The 17,664-nt window shown below is 43.6% G+C and overlaps 1 protein-coding gene across 13 annotated transcripts in view; it reads right to left on the bottom strand.

Annotated features, from left to right (window-relative positions):
• Positions 1-17,664, bottom strand: part of sox6 (SRY-box transcription factor 6) — a 640,702-nt gene that overhangs the window by 175,818 nt on the left and 447,220 nt on the right. For all 13 annotated transcript variants that reach the window (XM_086007882.1, XM_086007877.1, XM_086007883.1 and 10 more), the window contains one exon: positions 10,865-10,933. In XM_086007882.1, coding sequence (XP_085864008.1) covers positions 10,865-10,933 — 69 coding nt within the window. The remainder of the gene's footprint in view (positions 1-10,864; positions 10,934-17,664) is intronic.

The raw sequence follows: 17,664 nt of genomic DNA, 5'->3' as shown, positions 1-17,664 counted from the left end.
GCCAAAAATACATCCCGCAGGTTCTCCTGGGTCTAGGAATGTCATGAGCACCTTATACTTTTCCAAAAGGACCCATGTTTCATTTGAAAAAGAGTCTTAATGATAAATGCTAATTGTTCAAGTTCTGGCTGATCTGTAATATCCATCTAATTATGACTGATCACATACGCATAGATAGCCAAGCCTGCCTGATCTATTTCTTAGCAACTGGCAGACCAGGGCCAATAAATTGTTTTGACATTGTGTCTAATGGCGATTAATGTCCAGTATTATAAATCATTAATTATTAGGGATATTAACCCAACTGATTGATACAAGTGTGTTAATTACTAAAGCCCAAAAGGTCATCTTTGTGCATCCCCAGTATAGGTGCCCATGTCACCCTCATATATCCAAAAAAGACTTGATAATCTCAGCCTCCTGGAGATCAACCTGCAGGACAAAAAGTCTTTTCAAATCTCCATAATCAATATCGCGACAGACTCACAATCAACCTGCCTAGTAGATGGTTACACTCCCCCACTACGTTATCCCATTTTTACATTTCCCCATATTCACTCCATCACGAGTGTGTGCTTTCCTTATTAGGTTGGCTAATTTCGCCTACTTCCACCCAGTCATGGGCACCTCATTTCCTCCATCTCCACTGTCATTGCAGGTGGAAATGTTTTCCTTATTTGCTATTTGTTTACTAAAGAATTTCTGTCCTCATTACAAAATCCTGCTGATGATGCCCCTTTAAGGGGTCATCGGTCCACGCCAATGACAACAATGATGGAGAATGGATCCAGCACACTCCAGACTCACCCAGCTGCACAGGTGAGCCAAGGATAGAACACATTTCCACTATTAGAACAACAAAAAAATTAGTTACAATGAAATCAAAATGTCCTAAGGGCATACTTATCTAACCTCGAGTTTGGTGTACCAAGGAGAAACACACTGAAAATCATTTTACAGAGGCTGAATTACAGACGCAGTGGGCATAGTCTGACAGCTGCAAATACCATTCAGCACTTCAAAGGGTGAAAACCATCTTCTATTCAATTAGCTGCCCTTTTGGTTAATGAGGGGTAGCCTGTTAAAAATAAAAGTTAAATATTGGACTTCCTTTTTTTAAAAAGGACATCTCTTTTTAGTTAATGAAGGAGGAGGGCAGGGAGGAAAAACGCATCCAGTGAGAGAAGAAAAGTAGCGTGTCTTTTTTTCTTTTTAAATTACAGCTATGAATTTGCAGATAATGTCTGTGAGGTTTACCTCAACAACAGCATGTAATGGGCCCAACCTATTTGTTCTGTTTAGATCTTCTGTCTTCTTTCAAAGACACATCAGACTCTTGTAGTGTGCCAATTGAAGTGTCAGATTTCCTTAGCCGAGTTGATTTGGAACGTGTACATTCCCTAACTGAGCTCGTAGGGAGGGTATCACTTACACGATAAATAACAAAAAAGGAATGGTCTCCAGAGTCAAAGAGAATAATTATAATTACTCTTGGGCTGCCCTTTCCCTGCCAAACACAGTACACAGACACAGCTCAATGACACAACAGTGTACATCAAGCACGCAACAGTGAGATTTAACTGGGCTTCCTACTGATCAAGCACCGCAAAACAGAATAAACCATCTTACTCTCCATAGTCTTGTCATCTCACCTGCAATAACTCATTTCCGTACCTTAACTTCAGTTGACTGGGGGAGTGATTACTGCGGCAACAGATAGTGTATAACAAACAGATTCTATAGAGACAGGAAGGTATAGTAAGATAAAGTAGGAACTCGGCAGAGAGGTCCAACCACATTCCTGTTCTTTTGCAGCCATCAGATTTGTGGCTGTAAAAAACAGAGCCTCACTAACTAGCACAACAATGTATTTGAATGAAATGCTTTTGCACCTTTATATGCCCAGGAATATCTCTTCAGAATCCTTGACAATATAAAATACAAATATGATGCAAACATTATTCCATTCTTTTTTAATTCTCAACTTCTCCTTAATATATTATTTTTTTCTTCTTTTCTTTACCATGCAGTATTCTCCTCGCACTATGCAGTATTCTCCTCGCACTATGCAGTATTCTCCTCGCACTATGCAGTATTCTCCTCGCACTATGCAGTATTCGCCTCGCACTATGCAGTATTCGCCTCGCACTATTCGCCTCGCACTATGCAGTATTCTCCTCGCACTATGCAGTATTCTCCTCCCACTATGCAGTATTCTCCTCCCACTATGCAGTATTCTCCTCGCACTATGCAGTATTCTCCTCGCACTATGCAGTATTCTCCTCGCACTATGCAGTTTTCTCCTCGCACTATGCAGTATTCTCCTCGCACTATGCAGTATTCTCCTCGCACTATGCAGTATTCTCCTCGCACTATGCAGTGTTCTTCTCGCACTATGCAGTGTTCTCCTCGCACTATGCAGTGTTCTCCTCGCACTATGCAGTGTTCTCCTCGCACTATGCAGTGTTCTCCTCGCACTATGCAGTATTCTCCTCGCACTATTACGATAGCAAAATACTGCAGATGCTGGAAATCCGAAATAACAACAGAAAACGCTGGAAAAACTCAGCAGGCCAGGCAACATCCATGGAGAGAACTTAGAGTTGACGTTTCGGGTCGAAACCCTTTTTCAAAACTGGAAACGAAATGAAATAGATCAAAGGCAAGGCTGCGATAGAACAAAAGAAGTAAAGAGACATTAAGAGGTATGTTGTTATTTCTCCTCACACTATGCAGTATTCTCCTCGCACTATGCAGTATTCTCCTCGCACTATGCAGTATTCTCCTCGCACTAAGCAGTGTTCTCCTCGCACTATGTAGTGTTCTCCTCGCACTATGTAGTGTTCTCCTCGCACTAAGCAGTGTTCTCCTCGCACTAAGCAGTATTCTCCTCGCACTAAGCAGTATTCTCCTCGCACTAAGCAGTATTCTCCTCGCACTAAGCAGTATTCTCCTCACACTATGTCGTGTTCTCCTCGCACTATGTAGTATTCTCCTTGCACTAAGCAGTATTCTCCTCACACTATGTCGTGTTCTCCTCGCACTATGTAGTATTCTCCTCGCACTATGCAGTAATCTCCTCGCACTATGCCGTATTCTCCTCGCACTATGCAGCATTCTCCTCGCACTATGTAGTATTCTCCTCGCACTATGTAGTATTCTCCTCGCACTATGCAGTAATCTCCTCGCACTATGCCGTAATCTCCTCGCACTATGTAGTATTCTCCTCGCACTATGTAGTATTCTCCTCGCACTATGCAGTATTCTCCTCGCACTATGCAGTATTCTCCTCGCACTATGCAGTATTCTCCTCGCACTATGCAGTATTCTCCTCGCACTATGTAGTATTCTCCTCGCACTATGCAGCATTCTCCTCGCACTATGTAGTATTCTCCTCGCACTATGTAGTATTCTCCTCGCACTATGTAGTATTCTCCTCGCACTATGTAGTATTCTCCTCGCACTATGCAGTAATCTCCTCGCACTATGCTGTATTCTCCTCGCACTATGCAGCATTCTCCTCGCACTATGTAGTATTCTCCTCGCACTATGTAGTATTCTCCTCGCACTATGTAGTATTCTCCTCGCACTATGTAGTATTCTCCTCGCACTATGCAGTAATCTCCTCGCACTATGCTGTATTCTCCTCGCACTATGCAGCATTCTCCTCGCACTATGTAGTATTCTCCTCGCACTATGTAGTATTCTCCTCGCACTATGCAGTAATCTCCTCGCACTATGCAGTAATCTCCTCGCACTATGCCATATTCTCCTCGCACTATGTAATATTCTCCTCGCACTATGTAGTATTCTCCTCGCACTATGTAGTATTCTCCTCGCACTATGTAGTATTCTCCTCGCACTATGCAGTATTCTCCTCGCACTATGTAGTCTTCTCCTTGCACTATGTAGTATTCTCCTCGCACTATGCAGCATTCTCCTCGCACTATGTAGTATTCTCCTCGCACTATGTAGTATTCTCCTCGCACTATGCAGTATTCTCCTCGCACTATGTAGTATTCTCCTCGCACTATGCAGTATTCTCCTCGCACTATGCAGCATTCTCCTCGCACTATGTAGTATTCTCCTCGCACTATGTAGTATTCTCCTCGCACTATGTAGTATTCTCCTCGCACTATGCAGCATTCTCCTCGCACTATGCAGCATTCTCCTCGCACTATGCCGTATTCTCCTCGCACTATGTAGTATTCTCCTCGCACTATGTAGTATTCTCCTCGCACTATGCAGTATTCACCCCAGCCTAGCAGGTCACCTGCTCCCAGGTCTCTGCTGTTGCTTTTCTTCCAGCTACTAGAAGATGAGTGAGAATGGCCTGAGGTGATGTGCCTTCTGATTTTGCCTCCCTCTCTGTGGGAGAATGTCTTGCTTATAACTCAAAACCCTATCCTCCATGCCACCATTGCTAAGCATCGATAACAGGAGTTAAAAGTGGGCCAGGATAATCCTGAACCTCTGTCCACTTCTTGTTTTACTGGCTACTTTAAGTAGTTCTTGATTTTATCACAAGATTTTCAAGTTGGCTTTCTTTTTATTGGTATTGGATAAAGAAAAGACGTTTGCATGCCTACTTCATTCCTAGTTCTTCTAACTTACCGCTGCATGCCCCTAGACCAGTGATTTGTTGTGTAGTTAAGTTTACCTTTTTAATCTCTTATCAGTTTTCTTTGTCTCTCCCTGTTCATTTTGCTGCTGAACCTTCCCACCTCGAATGCAGGTTTTGCCGACATTGTTACAGATCCTGCTGGTCTGGTCCAACTTCTGGCAATCTTATTGCCTTTGCTGGTTTGTTACAGTTGCATCCAGCCTTACTTCAGCTCCTGCCAGCCTTAGTGCTTCTCTAATCCTGCTCCCAATCTTGTTGCTGTCAGTATCGCGAAACAATTAGGCCTAGCAATTGGGTATAGCCCCGCTTGAGGCGTTAGAACTGGCGCTGCGCAAAGTTTATAGCCAGACGAAACTTGGGTTGCATCACCCCTAAAGGGGATTGAGGCGCGAATTCAGGCATTACACGGGACTCCTAAGGTGCTAAACTTCCGGCGCAACCCAATATCGGAGCGGACGGACGCAGCGCAGGTGCTCTCAATTACTGATGACCACGAGACTTCCAGGCGCGGGCCAGCTCTTAAAGGGGTGGGTCAGTCAGCTTCAGCATCCACACTCTGCGCCTTGCAGGCCTCAGAATCGGCGCAGGCCCTTCTCTGGCGCTAAAAACTTGGACCAGATGGAGAAGGTGAGACAGAGAGCACAGCGCTTCACCAATGAGGCTCTGGAGCAATTGGTGACCGCAGTGGAGCGCCGGCGAGATGTTCTCTACCCAAACAATGGCACGAGGCTGAATCATAAGGACTACTGATGAGCTTGGAGGGATGTATGCCAGAGGGTCAACTCCAGCAGCATGGTGACCAGGAGCCCTGTCCAACGCAGAAAGAAATTCAACGACCTCACTCGGGTCGTGAGGGTGAGTGTTGTTTCTGCAAACTTCTGCATCCCTTCATTTGCACCTGACTTTATGGCTACAGGGTGGGCTGTGCCCCATTGGCCATCTGCCAGCAAGCACCCATGGCCCTTTCTGGGGCACACACATGCACATTTGACTCAAGGCGTCATGTAAGGGCTCTTGCGCCATGGGGGGCATGAGATGATCACTCAGGGCATCATGTAACATAACTTCCCCTCCTTTCCCCTGCAGTCCAAGCTGGCGAGGATTGGCAAAGACCAGCTTCGCACCGGTGGAGGACCTCCACAAGTGGTCACTCTCACGGATCTCGAGGAGAGAGTCCACCAGATTCTTGGAGGACGTCTGAGTGGTCCTGTAACCACTGCAGCTGCCGACCACATTGTCGACAGCGATGGTAAGGTTCTCACCTTTTACAACTGTCTCCTTCCACTTGTTCCCCCCACCAGCATGCTTTCTCACTGTGGACCCATGTCATAGCCTTGCCACAATCTGGCATCCCTTGCTGCCAAGCTGTCCTTTTGCTAAAGCCACTCTTCCACCTCCCTGCTTTCAGATGCTGCATCACCAGCTCGGGAGCCGGGCCCTCAAGCTGCCAGTGCCAGTGCCTCCGAAGGCTCAATGAGAAAATTACTGTCCAACAGAAGGTCAGCAACTCTCTCCAGCAACGATCCGAATGGCCAGCCCAAATGGCTGCAGCTTTTATACTAGTGCTGTCCCCTTTAAATAACGCCCCCCGAGTCCGAGAAGGGCCTGGGAACGCTCCATCCAACTGTCACTAATAGCGCCAGGCGAAAAGGTTGCGGGCGCCACCGAATATCCGGTCCGGGGCGCCAAAAAGGCGTTGCACACTGAAATGACGTCATGATCTGCCTGCGCCCGCAGGCGAGCGAAAAGAGTTAGCGCCAGCGCTAAAAGGATACTCAATATGGGAGGTGGCGCTATATTCACTGCGCCCGCCCGAAAATTGGGTAACGCCCCAATTCTCGGGCTCTTTAGGCGCTAATCGCTGGTGCTACCAATCGAATTTCTAGGCCTTAGGGTGTTAGGGTTAGAATTAGAGTCGGGCTGTGATTTAAAGCCGGGCTAAAGGGGTGCCAATTCATTTCCCTCCTCTTCTGTCCTCAAAGCATTTATTCCTTGCTCAGGTTCACTTTCATTCTAGTTTCCCTCTCTCGACCTTGTCCGAAGGATAGCAATCAGGAGGTGAAACCCCAACCAATTTCCCTCTTCAACACACAAGAGTGCGAAGGCCAGTGGTAACATCCTCAATGCTGTCTTAGAACTAATTCGGCATCGACCATTAATCAAACCTGGGACTCTTTCTTCATCCTTATGGTTCAGCTAATCATTGGATAAACTTGCTGAGCCATCGAGATAGTGATGCAGCTTGCATGCTGGCATTTGATGTTGCTGCATTGCTGGCAATGGGGAAGGGGAATGCTGTGAGGGTGGATGAATATTGTTTTGTTTGATAACCTTTGGGGGACAGGAAGTATTTATAAAGAACTTTCTCCCATGACTTTAAAATCCATGATGGGATTAGGATAGATTTCAAATGGTCTGTGGAAGGAGCCACTTTCATGGGCTGAATGGCCTTTTCTCATTCATATTTTCTTATTTCTAGCATCTCACCTCTCAGGTTAGCACATCAGTAACAAAAACAATGAACGGAATATTAAAAGCAATGACGAGTGAAGGGAGACATATAGTAAACTTGATAACTCATGAGCCAGTAGATGTTCTACATCAGTGTGTGTGAACTTCAATGAAGTACATGCTCAGAGAGCTGTGAGAGTTGTTTTCTCTCCTCTTCTCTTGTTGCTGGAGTATGAACCCACAGGCAACAGCAATGGAAGTCCTGGCTGATTTTTCCCTCCAGTGCCTCAGCCAAATGGTTATTCTTCGCGAGGGTGCTTAATTTGAGAGGCAGCAGGTTAACTTGGCTGTAGAGGGCACCACAACAAACCTAATCTTGTCCTCACCAACATGTGCACTGGATAGTGATCAGGAACAGGAACCCTGGCTGATTTTTCTCCTGAACACTGGAACGCTGAAGCCAACTGTAGCAACCCTGCTACTCCCAGCTGAGATCAGCTAGTTAAGTACAGAGTGGAAGTCAAACTTGGGACTTTCCTGGGCCGGATGATTAAGCTGTAGTTAGAAAAATGCCTTTACCAGCTGAGCAGCGAATTCCATGCAGCACAAGCTTTGTGGTGTAACAGGTTCTCATGAAGTCGACTTCTGCAGGTGGGACAAGGCTTGTCTCCTACATTAACTTCTAATCAGATCCATGAGAAGAGAAGACTCAGGACAACTTTTTTGTGTGGTCTAATTAAAATAAAAAAATAATCACATAACACATCCATCTGTCCTTTTATTTAACAAGACTGGAGTAACTCACCGTGAACTGAAATACACAAAGAATTTGTTAAGAAATGTGTTTTACAGGTGTTAGTTTGCTAACTCCCAACAGATCCAGTATGTGTGAAAAGTGCCTCACACATTCCTGAAAAGTAATGCAAAAACTGAACAAATAATTAGTGTTGTAATTTGCAGAAAATTTGGATTCTTTCATTTGTTAAAAAGGACCTGAGCAGAATTTGTTTTAAAATAAAACGTGTCATTTGAACAGCACATGTGCCGCAGACCTGGTAAGCAAAGCAAAGCAGAAGATAGCGGCGCATTTTAATTTTCTGTCTGCTAGGGACTTTGCCTGAAGTTTTTCAAGTTACCTAATCAAAAGACCTTGCTGTGTAAAAAAAAGATAACTTATGGCGAGAGAGTTTTAAGTGTTTTAACATCAGAACACCAAGCTACTCATCTCACTTTTTACTTGGTCCATTGTTAATTCAGTTCTTAATCTAGAAGGAACTTCATTTATATACAAATGTATTGACAAAGAGTTTGACTCGAAACGTTGACTCTATTTCTCTCTCCACGGATGTTGCCTGGCCTGCTGAGTTTTTCCAGCACTTTCTGTTGTATTTTCATTTATACATTGATTTCCTCACTCAATACACATTCTATACGTTCCCTTGTTCTGCAGTCTGATCCCTCCATATGCTTCCCTCTGTCATAGACTGCTCTGTCCCTAGCGTTTCCCCTGTGCCATGAACTAATTTTTCCATTTGATTCCCCCGTTGCAAAGACTGCTCTATCCACATGGTTCACCTCTCCCCATGCCATGGACATTTCTGTGCATACAGATTCCCATGAGCTACAGGTTGCTCCGTCTACACTATCTCCCGTGCCACAAAGTGCTTTCTCCATACAGTTCTCATCCGATGGATGCATGGGGAGACCATATAGATGAATTAGTCTGTGACATAGGGCCAGTACGGACTACTTCGCTCCCTCCATATGCTTCCCCTGGCCACAGTTCATTCTGCCCATACAACGTCCCCCTCACCTTCAGTGAAACAGTACTCAGTCCTCCAAGTTTTGGTCATTTACTGTAGTCATACATAAGCAGTTGTGTTTCGAAACAATATAAAACTATTGAGCAACAAGCATAGAGAAGTAGTAGGGTCTACATGAGAAAGGTAAGTTGCCCAGCCACTCCTCCTATCAGAGATTTGATGTGGAGATGCCGGTGTTGGACTGGGGTGGACAAATGTGGGAAGTCACACAACACCAGGTTATAGTCCAACAGTTTTATTTGAAATCACAAGCTTTCGGAGCGCTGCTCCTTCATCAGGTGAAGTGAAGAGATGCCTATATGCATCTCTTCACTTCACCTGACGAAGGAGCAGCGCTCCGAAAGCTTACGATTTCAAATAAAGCAGTTGGACTATAACCTGGTGTTGTGTGACTTCCCACATTTATCAGAGACTTAGAAGGGTTATATAGTTTGGTCACACAATCATGTAACACTGTGCTGGAACAGCCTCCAATCTGCTGTGCATATTAGTTTTCAAATTATGCTGTATATTATTTTAATGCGTTCATATCAAATGCCTACATCCACCATTTTACCCATTGATTTTAAACGAGTTAACGCCTCTGTTAAAATAATGACAGAGGAAGTTGCTATGAATTTGTTAAGCATTCGTACAATATCGTGCAGAGTAATTTCAAGGCTAATGTATCCTCTGCACTTTATCTCATGAAATGTTGTGCATTAACATTATTCAGAGTGTAAGGTCTGCATTCTTTCCACTTGCATATATTTACAAGGTAACTGGTTGGGTTTGGAAGGGGTGTGTCAGCGTTTATTTGGTACTTCTGGACTAATTCAGTTCCAGGGAGAACCATTGCAAAATCTCTATCATGGCACAGAAGACTGTCAAATCTCTGCACATTGATTACTCAATGAACACTGATGCTGTAAGAAATTTGCCATTTGCCATTAGAAATTTTCCCCGGCTTGAATTACAATTTTCTTCTTGCACGCTCCTTTTCCAATCCCCGAAGGCACTGGTTTATGGTGGCACAAAGTGCCACAGCAGGCCAAGCCATCCACCACACCACCCATGAGCCACCTTAGACAGTTAATGCCAGTGAGCTATTCAACCATGGAAAGCGTAGCCAAGCCCAAAGCTGTTCTCAACCATCATCCACACATGCAATTTCCATCAGGGGTCACTGGATAGAATTCAAGAGCAAGAAACCTGGGTGACTTTCCAAGCTTAGAATACTGAATTTAACTGCAATTACCCTATTGAAAATGTCACAATTTTTCAACATTACTTAAAAGTATATATTATTTTAAATGATCCAAGCGCACACTTGTGATGAAGTCATAACATTTGGCACTTGTATTTTACAACAAGGGCTAGAGGCCTTGCAAGATTCGGTTGCTTTGATTAAGTGTGCCTGATTTGGGTTTAGGATTCTAGAACATGTGACCTGCTTCACAATCCTTGTCTTCACTTTCAAATTCCTGCCTGGTCTCACTCCATCTTACCTTAGCAATCCCTTCCAGTACATAAGTCTCCGCACACACCCTCTGCTTCTCTGGCATCAGATTATTCTTTGTTCATTATTCTCTCATGTACCACCATCGGCAGCCATTCTTTTCGCCACTATGCCCCTGCCCTCTGGAATTCCCTCCCTAAATCGCTCAGCCTTGTCACCTCCTTTCAAGAACCTTTGAAAAACCCTTCATGCCTTCAGCCTCCCCCCAGCAAGCTTTCCATTATCCCATTTCTCTCCTCCTCGGTGTCCACTGCTTTCTTCCACCTGTAAATACTCTTGAGGCATCTTTCTGTATATAAGGAGTGCAATAGAAATGCAAGTTATTGACGATATTCAACACCATTTTCAAGAGATTTAAAACAGCTACACGGAGCTCAGGAAACCTTCATCTGTGGGTGATATAAATTTAAGCTGAGCCCTCACTTCAGTTAAGATGGAAAGGACCAGGAAAGGCAGAGAGCGACTGACCTGGATTTGCTGTTGGAGAAGGTTGATTTTGTGTTGCTGCTGCAATAGTTGCTGCTGTTGTCTTGCGATCTGGAGTGGAGGAAAAATATATTTAAAAAAAAAATTAACAAAATAAATCAAAACATAACTTTTTTTTTGCTGTTTCAAATAGGCTGCCAACAAGGAAGAAACAAGTTGTTTTTATTGCGCCCATCCATCTAACTACATTCCCGCTTCATTGAGCATGACAACCCAGTTTTAAGTGTCATTTAATTTTCATTTTCAAATATAATTACAAAGTGTTCACTGTAAGATATCACTCGTCTGCAAATGTGTCAAGATTAATTTGAGCTAGCTTATTCACAAGTGTCAACAGTTAATTACTGTGTCGTGTCTGCATATCTAAATGACATCCTAACTTCTTATTTTGTACGTATTCTTGTATCTTATTTCCCATTATAAGCCGAGTGTATACGCTTGCATGTGGGCAAATATTTGGACACGGAAAGCTTGGTGATCTGAGGCTGATTAAAACAAGCGCAACGTACGAGCTCTATTATACACTGCTCTCTATAATAATATGGTGGGACTGTCAATATGATTTCACTAATAAGCCCCATTTAGGAAGGCATTCTTTACTCTGGAGTGACTGTGGAGTGGGTACAATTGTGTCTTAAAAAACTGAGATGCGACTGGGGATGCCTGACTTTAGATTGCGAGATCAGACTATGGAGCACAGCTGCAATCAGCTTGTGATTGTAATTACTAATTCCAGTCATTAATAAGGATCATTTTTGGCTGCGACCTTACTCTCAAAAAAACTGTTCTCTAATTTTACGGTTCTAATATGGCAATTTTTCTCCAAGGGTTAAGATCATAAGATAGGTTTGGATAAAGAAGGCCCCCTGACAGATTTGATCTGATTCTTCACAATCCTACTAACTTCCCATTACAGCATTAAGTGAGTCCAGTTGTCCTGGTCTCAACCACACTTCCTAGCCACCATTCCACCTACTGATCACTCTCATATAAAGAACTACATGCCGATGTCAATCATAATTTGTGCCACACAAATGCCAGGCAATGACTATCTCCAACAAGTGAGAGTCTAACGAAAGTCACACACCATCCTGACTTAGAAGTATATCGCCGTTCCTTCATTGTCGCTAGGTCAAAATCCTGGAATTCCCTCCTTAACAGCACTGTGGGAGTACCTTCACCACACGGACTGCAGCAGTTCAAGAAGGCGGCTCACCACCACCTTCTCAAGGGCAACAAGGGATGGGCAATAAATGCTGGCCTTGCCAGCGATGCCCACATCCCATGAATGAATAAAAGAAAAGTTTTCCCTTCAGAATCCTAAATCTGTACCATCTTGTCCTGCTGCCTTGGCTTATCTGAAAGTATTGATACAGGTTCACTCTCTTTGTCCTGTTAAGTTCCCATCTAAATCTTTTTTTTTGAGATTGAAGTGTCATTATTCCTAATCCCTTGAACAATGGGGATTAGCCTTATCATTCTCCTCTGTACTGCCCCATGAACCTGAATGCCTCGATTTTAAAATTCTCATCCTTGTTTTCAAATTCCTCCATGGCCTCGCCCCTCCCTACCACTGTAATCTCCTCCAGCCCTACAACCCTCTGAGATTATCTGCGCTCCTCCAATTCTGGCCTCTTGAGCATCCCTGATTTTAATCACTCCACCAATGCCGGCCATGCCTTCATGCCAAGGCCCTAAGCTCTGGAATTCCCTCCCTAAACCTCTCCACTTCTCTATCGCTTAAGACACTCTTTAAAACCTACCTCTTTGACTGAGCTTTTCATCACCTGTCCTAATATATTTCACAGTGACCAGAACTCATCGCAGCTATTCTGTCCCACGGACAGTGGAAAAATAAAATGACAGTCTCTGGTGTGGATTCATTCTCTTGTGAAAAATATCTTCATCTTAAAACAATTACTTTGTTCCCTTTTTATGTTGATTTTCTCACATGTGCTTTGTTAACACAGTGAATCCTCATAATAACAGTAGCTCACATCAAGATGCACCCCTCCCCGCCCCACTAGCCAAGTAAAAATAACAGAAAATAACTATTTTAAAGAATACCTCAAAATTCTATAAGCAGTGAGGAAAAATTACATTCCACTCTTTCTGTGTGAAATAATGGGGGCAAGTTTCAACTTGCGCCCAAAATGGGCACCGTGGTCGAGGCGATTGCATTGTTTGCCCGATGACGTCTATGTAAGGTACGAGGTGCGAGGATAAGTAACACAGTCTTATCCAACACTCGTGCTCCATTGAGTCATAAATATTTTTATACATGCACCATCTTTGACTAAACTGTAATTTCTTTCTTCAGTAATTAAAAAAAAAAAATCCCCTCTTCTGTTTCTGTGTCCTAATTCGATATTTTTCTGATCTAATGAGCCTTTTCCTTAGGATCTTGGATTAGTTGTGCTTTTTTTCTCAGGTTACCACACCCCAGCCCCCCTCCTTTATCCCAGATTCCCTTCAAACCTCTGCTCTTCTTTTATCCTCAGCCTTTTCATTCCCATGGCCATCTTCTCTACATTTCCCAGGCCCCCATCCCTTACCCTTTTCCCTCATGCTCCTGGGTCCAGGATGCTTTTTCCCTCACCCTCTCATAACCCTCAAAACTCTTCCCTCAATGTTCTGGACACCCTTTACCCTTCTTTTTCAGTTTCCTGGAACCCTCATGCCAATCCTTTTCTCTCAGACCCATGGGCCCCCATATCGTCTCCCTGACTTGGTCATTTGGCGCTGTCAATTCAACTCAACTCATTTTCTCATTCTCCAGCACCCATTCATCATCTCAGACTGCTAGTTCTTCCCTCCCATGTCCAGTTCAGAGAAATGATGTGGCGTCAGCTGTGTCTCAGTGGTAGCACTCTTGCCTCTGAGTCAGAAAGCTGTGGGGACAAGTCACATTCCAGAGGCGATCAAGGCTGCTACTCCAGTGCAGTACTGAAGGAGTACTGTACTGTCTGAGGTGCCGTATTTCAAATGAGACGCTAAACCGAGGCCCCACCTGCCCTCTCAGGTGGACATAAAAGATTCCATGGCACTATTCGAAGAAGAATAGGGAAATTGTCCACTGTGCCCTGGCCAATTTTTATCCCTCAACCAACATCACTAAAACACAATACCTGGTCATTGCTGTTTGTGGGAGCTTGCTGTGCGCAAAATTGGCTGCCACGTTTCCAATGTTACAACAGTGATGGCACTTCAAAAGTAATTAATTGGCTGTAAGTGTTTTGGGATGTCCCGAGGTTGCGAAGGGCGCTATATAAGTGCAGGTCTTTTTTAAAATTCCCTCTGCTTCCTGGACTATTAACGTGTTCCCTTATATCTTCCAGAAAGCTGCTCATTCTCACCTCTGCGTTTAGCAGAGACTAGCCCCCTGAGGGCAATTTCACAGAGAGGCAGATATACTGTAGCTAACATCACCACAGGACTGTAATGACAACAACTGGTGACTGGCAGAAGCGGTGAAATTGGCTAAGAAGCTTGACAGCACCTGTCAGGAATTCCTAGTCTGAACAAAATCAGATACTTTGAGAAAAGTGGCAGGCGAAATGTTAAGCTTATATTTCCAATTCCTATTGTTTTCAATTCCTGTCAGTACTGGACACAAGGGTTAAAACATTTGGTCAGGGATAATAACTGTGTTTCACAGTCGCATTTAAATTGCCATAAAGAGCTTCCTGATGATTCAACAAATTTACCCAATGAGTAGCTGAGCCACAGAGACCAGGAAGGCCCCAGGCTTGACTCCCACAATATGATGAAGTAGCTCATCTCAATGAAGATATCATTTGGAACACTCCAATTGGCCCTGTGCCGAGAAAAGAAAAATTGAACAGAGTTCTTGCTCCTGATCACTATCCAATAATCCTGTCCTCGAGGTGCACGTGTATGAATTTCAGATGAGGACATGATCAGACTTAGTTGTAATGCTCCCCTTCAGCGAGTAGCCTGCTGACAGTCACTGTCAAGGCTCACAGTTGCATAATGGCCACTTGGGCGAGATACAGGTGCCTGTGGAGCCATGATCTCTTAAGGAGGGAATGGAAGAAAATTGGCACAGAAAATTTAAAGAAATGCTGTGAAAAATCAAGTCACAAAATAAATACAGTAAACAGCAGCCCACCGTCTAAAACTACCCGAACCAAGAGCAGTTTAACTCCAGACCCATTCTGGAGTCAGTGCTCAGCTAACCTTGGTTAGGCCACACTTAAGAGTACTGTGTGCAGTTCTGGTCACCATATTATAAAAAGGATATAGAGGCACTGGAGAGGGTGCAGGGAAGATTTACAAGGATGATACCAGAAATGCAAGGGTATATATATCAGGAAAGGATGAACAGGCTGGGTCTCTTTTCTCTTGAAAAAAGGCCGAGGGGTGACCTAATAGAGGTTTTTAAAATTATGAAAAATTTTCATAGAGTGGATAGAGAGAGAATATTTCCACTTGTGGGGAAGAGCATAACTAGAGGCCATCAATATAAGATAGTCACCAAGAAATCCAATAGTGAATTCAGAAGAAACTTCTTTACCCAAAGAGTGGTGAGAATGTGGAACTCGCTACCACAGGGAGTGGTTGAAGCAAATAGTATAGATGCATTTAAGGAGAGGCTAGACAAACATATGAGGGAAAAGGGAATAGAGGGTAATGCTGATAGATTTAGATGAGGAAAGACGGGAGGAGGCTCGAGTGGAGCATAAACACCGGCATAGACTGGTTGGGCCGAATGTTTCTGTGCCGTATAACCTATGTAATCCTATGTAACCTGAATCCATGGTCAGGCTAAGGTCTGCCTTCCAAATCAAGCACATGTAACCAGACTACAGGCGTGAGCTTCCAATAGGGGGATAAAACAAAAAGTCAGGAGAAAATGTAGGAGAAACAAAATTCTAAGGAAGGAATGCAGAGGGAGAGTATAAAAGAACTAAAAGTAGGCGGGGAAAAAAGAGTGATACAACAGGAAAATTAAAAAAAACAGTGGAATGATAGATAGAAGAAAATACTGAAAAGAGAAAAAATTAAACTAAAGAATGACAAAAGGAAAGAAAAAAAACACGATCATTTGAAGAGGCGGAAGGTCTTACTGCTTTGTGTACTGCTGAGGGCACTATTATTAGAATGAAAAAAAATAGGGAATTAATTTCCTAATTGGCTGGTCCCAGGAAGTAGGCTGGGACAGCGGGGCAGGCAGGCTTACAGACTGCAATGCACATCTGCAGCCTGCTCACCCATCTGTGTGCACAATAGCAGTCCTGGTGGGGCAGACTGTGCAGTTACCCAACTTGTAATTCATTGTGATATAATTTTTTTTTTTAAAAAGACATTGTTTGTCAGCAGAATCACAAAATGATGGAACTCGAGTGACAACAGAAAATTTACAAAAGCAGTCCCATTAATATAAATTTAAAAGGTAAATAGAAAAATAACAGAAAGCAGAAAAACGGAGAAAATAAATAAAGTGCCCTCTCACCATATCCTCCCCATCCAAGCTCTTTTAAATACCTCATATTCTCTAAGAATAGTGCTGTCCGAATGATAATTAGGACCCAACGATCTACATTTCCTGGATTAAATTAGCAGCACAACATTGTTCTAGATATCAAAGAGGTAATGATACTGGCTAAAGGCAGGAGGCTAATCTCCATCTCCAAGTGTTTACCCATCTACATGAACACCACCTGGCCTTCTGCAGGAGAGCAATGGAATTAATGGCAGCCAATACAGTCACTGCTTAACAATTAGTATATCAGGGCTCTGGTGCAACTTTCCAAGAGCACACACAAAGCACTCCCATCACCGAGCCACTATTCTTCTTTGCAGCAATGGACGCTAGCGGTTTATGGTTTATTTACATCACCGACACACTGAATTGTTGCAAAGGAACAAGTTGAACCAGCTAAGAAACTCGACCAGAAACAAATGAATGAATAACTTTATACTAGACTGAGAAATATTTTGATACTGACCTGACCAAAACCTTTTATCCAGGAAAGTTATTCGATGGAATTTTACAAGCTCTCATGCCTGGCACAGAGCTTTACACTGTGGGAGCATATGTTGCGAATTTGGGTGGGAAGGTCAGTGAGCCTGCGGGATTTTCCGTCCATTATGATTAATGAATGGAAAATCTTGTGGAGCCAATTGGCTTCCCCACCCCCTCCCCCCCTGCCCCCAAATTCCCGATATGCATTTCTCGAGCACTAAACTCCACACTGGGAGCATGAAGCTCCGCATCGGGAGGGCAAATTTGTAAAGTCTACCATATGTACAATTTTCACAAGAGGCTGAAACAATTATCTCCTTCAAAAAGCAGCAGGTAGGGAACAAGATTGGTGGTTATTAGAATAGCTATAGAAGCAGAATGTTCCAGCTATGGCACATAATGGTTATGTGGCATGTGAAACAGTACTGAAAAAGTTTCAGTTGGGGTTATTTTAACTTTGGGCAATAGTGTAAAATGGGCGATATCGAATTGGCCGCCCAATTTACACCATGCCTGAACTTCCCCTCCGTTGACTTCAATGGAAAGGAAAATCGGGCGTGGTGTATTAATGGGCGGCTCATTCGATATCGCCCATTTTACACTATCGCCCAAAGTTAGAATTACCCCCAACTTGTGCTTACATTTCTGATTCTGCTGGGTTTACCTGTCTGAATTTCACAGGCCTGATAGTTCAGAAAGCTCTGTTCTCGGTGCTGCTCCCTCACTGGCGGGAAATTAAAAAAACATCTCTAACAGGTTGTAGAGAGTGCTTTTGTGTGAATTCAATTATACA

The sequence above is a fragment of the Somniosus microcephalus genome, chromosome 15, assembly GCF_052327205.1.
Source record: "Somniosus microcephalus isolate GS21.2 chromosome 15, FLI_Smic_1.0, whole genome shotgun sequence".
NCBI lineage: Eukaryota > Metazoa > Chordata > Chondrichthyes > Squaliformes > Somniosidae > Somniosus > Somniosus microcephalus.
The sequence above is the reverse complement of the archived record's forward strand: the minus strand, read 5'-3'. Positions and strand labels throughout refer to the sequence as shown.